The following is a 5,413-nucleotide window of genomic DNA, read 5'->3' as shown; positions in this document are numbered from 1 at the left end:
TGGATTCAAACTGCCGAGCTTTTGGTTAGCAGCTGAGCTCTTAACAACTGTGCCACCACTGCTCCATTTGGCTGAAGTCATTTTCTGAAGCTCTGGAAAGATAACATGGATAGGCCAATCTAATGTTTTTACTACTTATCCCATATCTACATGATTCTATAGGCTTGTAAGCTTGATAAATTCCATTGCCAGAGTTAGATATGTACTCAGCCTCTGTGGTATAGAAGCCCATTTAACTCTTTTAGATTACAGCTTATGTGGAATTTTGAGTAGTCTACAAATAAAAATTTAAAAAAACAATTGAATAAATAAAATATATGCAATATTTCAAAGTCAAAACATGTTTAATATAATTTCATTCTAAAGGGACTCTATATATCAAATACAAAAGACAAATTAATATTTAAAAAAATGAAAATATTGTAATAAGCTGAGAACATACCTAAGCAGATCTATCCAATTAGGGCTTTGTTTGTGTTCAATCACTAGGCTGCACAAAATTTGAGTTTAAAAAGACTGGAGGTACAGGAAAAAGGAAAAATAATTATTACACATATATTTATAGCTATCTAACTAGCTAGCCAGCTAACCATCTCTATTTTTTAGGTTTATGTGAATCTGCAAAAAATTAGAGGCCCTTTTTAAGTGAGCACTGGACAGGGATTAGAAATGATTTAGAATACATGTTCTCCTAATTTTCTCTCTCATGCATGAATATTAACCTCTGATGTCTGTAACGATATCATTTTTGAGATCATAAATTTGTTAACCTACCTACATATTTTTTGAAGACATCTCTCAGAGATTCTTTGACCTTCTCATTTCGGAGGCTGTAGATGAAAGGGTTCAGCATTGGTGTTACAACAGTGTTCAGCACTGTGGCAAATTTGTTAACATCCATAACATTGCCCTTTTTTGGGCGGACGTAGATGAAGATGGAGCTCCCATAATAAAGTGTAACCACTGTGATGTGGGAAACACAGGTGGAGAAGGCCTTCTGCTGTCCCTGGACAGAAGGAATCCTAAGGATAGTAACAACAATGTAGGTGTAAGACACTCCTGTCAGCAGCAGGGAGCCCAAGAGCAATACAGCAGAGGAGATGAAGTCAGCCAGCTCAACCAGTGAAATATCTGCACAGGCTAGCTTTAGCACTGGGGCACTGTCACAGAAGAAATGATTGATTACATTTGTCCCACAAAAGGGCAGAGGTGCAGTTAAGATTGATGATACCAAAATTGACAAAAATGCACCCACATAGGATCCCAGAAGCAAGAACATACATGTCTGTTTGTTCATGATGATGGTATACCTCAGTGGGTTACAGATGGCAACGTATCGGTCAAAGGACATGACAGCTAGGATGAAGAATTCTGTGGATCCCAGGAGGAAGTAGAAGAAAGACTGTGTAAGACATCCTGCAAAAGATATTACTTTGCTGAGTGAAAAAGTGTTGGCTAGCATCTTTGGCACCACTGTGGAGGTGATGGTGACTTCAAGGAAAGAAAGGTTGGCTATAAAGAAATACATAGGTGAGTACAGACGATAGTCAACACACACCAAAAGGATAATCATGGTGTTGCCAATTAGAGACGTCATGTACATGAGAAGAAATACAACAAAGAGAAGTATTTCTACTTCTTTATCATTCTGAAACCCTAGAAGGATGAACTCAGTGATTTTCGTCTTGTTTTTGTGCTCCATAATGTTCCCAGTTCAGCTGGAATAACAGAAAGAGAAGTTTATGCTTGGTCCTTGCATCTCAACACTGGAAATACCTACTAATGTTTTTATTTTTTTTTATTGAGGGATGATAACAAAGTCAAATGATTGTTTTCCAGTATATAAACAGCACCTGGATAAATTTTGGAAAATGTAACAGCTCTGGTATGACATTCACTCATCACAGCAGAAACATTTTGACAGTAACATTTAGACAACTGACCTTTGAAAAATCTATGAGGTTCCCCTAATTGTAGGGAACTTAACCTTGTATTCAGCTGGTTCCAAGTCATGTGAAATACACTCATACATTATACTCTTTGGATAGACATGGTATAGTATGTTAAATGTATTTGATGTAAAGGTGTTTATTCAGTTATGTTAAAGAGAGTTGCAATAAAGTCTTATTCTATACTAACATGTATGTAAGAAATGTATTTTTCAGCTAAATTATCATTGATAATAAAACTTCTTTAAAGGATAACTGAACATGATCATGTAATAGGCATTTTCCTTAAATCTCATAACTCAATGGCTCCAACCTCCACATTGTCAATTCAGCCACTAAACGATGTGAAATCAGCCTCAGGTAATCTCCATAAGGAATCATACTAGATAGTGAGATTTTCACTGGTCTTTAAAGGGTAAGGAAAAGGGTGAAACATGTGACTTTTGATATCTTGACTTTCAACAACAGTTTATTATGTTTCTCTTGGAATTTGGCAGATAGATCAAATGCCCAGTAAGAGGGTTAGACAAGTTGAACTTTGAATTTTGGTTATTCCTGAGAGAAGCAGCAACAGCTAGAGATTTTTCAGGTCATAAAAGAATTCAAGGGATAGAAATTTAGAGGAAACAGGAGTCTTGTTGCATGCAGAGAGATTTTAGTTACTGGCTAAGATGATATTTTGAAGTATGTGTATTGTACCATTAAGGTAATCCATTAAAAGCAAGAATACAAGTTTGGAACAGGGAATAATTTCAAATTACGAGATGCATAAAAGTTTGATATTGACAGATGCTGGAAGAGCTAATTTTAGATGAGTGTGCGTTTTCATTGCTTCTTTGTAATAGTGGTGGGTGAGTAGAGATTAGTTAACACTTGTCAATATATCACAGAAAGGTCAATCATGGAAATAAGACAAGACCCTGTGTCTTCTGATTTAGATTTTGCTGTTATTTATGAACTCAAAATATTTATTAGTTCAATCTTCTACTCACTTTATTATGTATTTATTGCATAATGAGGAACCAAGCAAGAACACAGAAATTTGTCACTTAAGCATATTATACATTTTATGACATGGGAAGGAGAAATAAATACGGATCAAATTGGAGTTTAAACTGTGGTTTATTATAATTATCTTTCTAAATACTATGAAATGAATTCATTATTTTGATTAATAAGAATTAAACTTGTCCATACAGTGACGTGGTATAAAAGGGTATTGTCATGGATTGAATTGTGTCCCTCCAAAATATATGTCAACTTGATTAGGTCATGATTCCCAGTATTGTGTGGTTGTCCTCCATTTTGTGATTCTCCTACGTGTTATAAATTATAATCACCCTTGCTCAGGTCACATCCCTGATCTAATGTAAATGGAGTTTCCCTGGGGTGTGGCCTGTACCACCGTTTATCTTACAAGAGAGAAGAGGCAAGGGAAGAAAGTGGAGAGTGGGGAACCTCATACCACCAAGAAAGAAGCACTGGGAGCAGAGCGCATCCTTTGGACCTGGGGATCCTGCTCTAAGAAGCTCCTAGTCTAGGGGAAGATTGATGAAAGGACTTCCCTCCAGACCCGACGGAGAGAAAAAGCCTTCCCTTGGAGCTGAAGCCCTGAATTTGGGTTTATTTTTTTTATAGGGTCGCTATGAGTCGGAATCGACTCGACAGCACTGTTTGGTTTCGGTATACTGTGAGAAAATAAATTTCTCTTTGTTAAAGCCATGAACTTGTGGTTTTCTGTTACATTAGCACTAGATAACTAAGACAGCTATAATCAGATTGCTTTTTTATAATCTTGCTGAAGAAAACTTTGATGGATTTGGTTGAAAAGGGAAAGATAATGTTGGACTAAAGTATATTACTGGAAAGAGTTTTTTCTGTGGTCTGATAAATGGTTAGTTTGAACATGAGCAACTAATGGGCATCTGGAGAATACCAACAGAGCATATGACAGCTGAAGGAAAGGCAGAGGCTAAACAGTCAAGTGAAAACAATAATGTCCCACTCTGTTAATGGGAGCAAAGAACAAAAGTTGTAAGAGAAGTATATTGTAACTGCTCTACTTACATGCTGAAGTGTACTTCAGAATTTTTATGGATGTTCCAATGCCATGATTTCAGAGTCTTCCTTTTTTATAATGGCATGGTTGAGTATCATCCTTGGTTGGAATATCACTTCTCTGGATTAGTCACTCCTGACAGTTGCAGAATATTAGGAAACAAAGGAGTAGATGATACAGCCATGAGTATAGGAGATTTCATAAGGGCTTTGCCTGAGAAAGATGTGTCTTCTTGACACTCAAAAGTATGAATTGTCTATGATTACTTCTGGAAATTTTTGGAACTTGGAAAAGGAAAGTAAGCACGAGTTTATTATGCTGTTTCCCTGGAGGCAGAGCTTCTAGTGAATCAAAGGACCCCAGGGAATGAATTATGAAAACAATTATAATTAAAAGAAGACTGAAATTTCCCCAAATTGGAAGAGTAAAGAAAATGAATAAATACAACTTCTATAAGAAATGCACTGAACTTAAAATATAGCCAAATCTGTAGATGTTCCTTGGTCGAAGTTCAATCATTAAATGCAGTATAATGTCATGTACAATCATTGGGCTAGCAGATAGGTTGTCAACTTCACCACCACCATCATCAGCATCATCTCCACTCTCACCATTTACATATTATGTACTAGGTACTCTTCTAAAATTATACCTCATGTAATTGTATTTCATGAAAGCCCTACGAGATAGGTGGCATTATTACTCTGCTGTACCACCACCACCATCATCATCATCACCATCATCATTTACGTTTATTGAATGCTTATTACATACCAGGCATTCTTCTGAAAATTGTACCTCATGAAATTGTACTTCATGAAAATTGTATGAGATATGTGGCATTATTACTCTGCTCTATTGTAACTATTTTACATGACCAGTGAAAGAAAACCCTAAAATATTAGGAAGTTTTAAAGTATAAATTAATAAAATGGAAAATATTATGAGACAGGAAATTACCAGTCCTTATTCAATGATTGGTGCACCTTCTGATTCACTGAGACATGTTAAGTGCCATCAAGTCAATCCTAGCTCATAGCAATTCCATGCGAAAGAGTAGATCTGTCCTATAGAGTTTTCTAGACTGTACTTTTTACAGTGGGGCCCTGGTGGCACAGTGGTTAAGAGCTACAGCTGCTAACCAAAAGGTAGGCAGTTCAAATTCACCAGTTGCTTCTTGGAAACCCTACGGGAGCAGCTCTTCTCTGTCCTACAGGGTCGTTATGAGTCGGAACTGACCCCACAGCAATGGGTTTTATTTTATTTTTTTAATTTATAGTAGCAGATCTCCAGATCTTCCTCCCACGGAGCCTCTGGGTGGGTGTGAACCACAAACCTTTCACTTAGCAGCTGAGCACTTAACCTTTGTGCCACCAGGGGTCCTTGGATATAAACGAAATTAAAC

At 36.7% G+C, this 5,413-nt stretch overlaps 1 protein-coding gene across 1 annotated transcript; it reads right to left on the bottom strand.

The window, feature by feature from the left end:
* Positions 1-754: 754 nt before the first annotated feature.
* On the bottom strand, positions 755-1,702 carry LOC126067771 (olfactory receptor 6M1-like). The gene has a single exon (XM_049870018.1). It carries the CDS (start codon positions 1,700-1,702, stop codon positions 755-757), a length of 948 nt encoding a protein of 315 aa, XP_049725975.1.
* Positions 1,703-5,413: the final 3,711 nt, after the last annotated feature.

This window comes from Elephas maximus, chromosome 2 (assembly GCF_024166365.1).
Source record: "Elephas maximus indicus isolate mEleMax1 chromosome 2, mEleMax1 primary haplotype, whole genome shotgun sequence".
NCBI lineage: Eukaryota > Metazoa > Chordata > Mammalia > Proboscidea > Elephantidae > Elephas > Elephas maximus.
The sequence above is the reverse complement of the archived record's forward strand: the minus strand, read 5'-3'. Positions and strand labels throughout refer to the sequence as shown.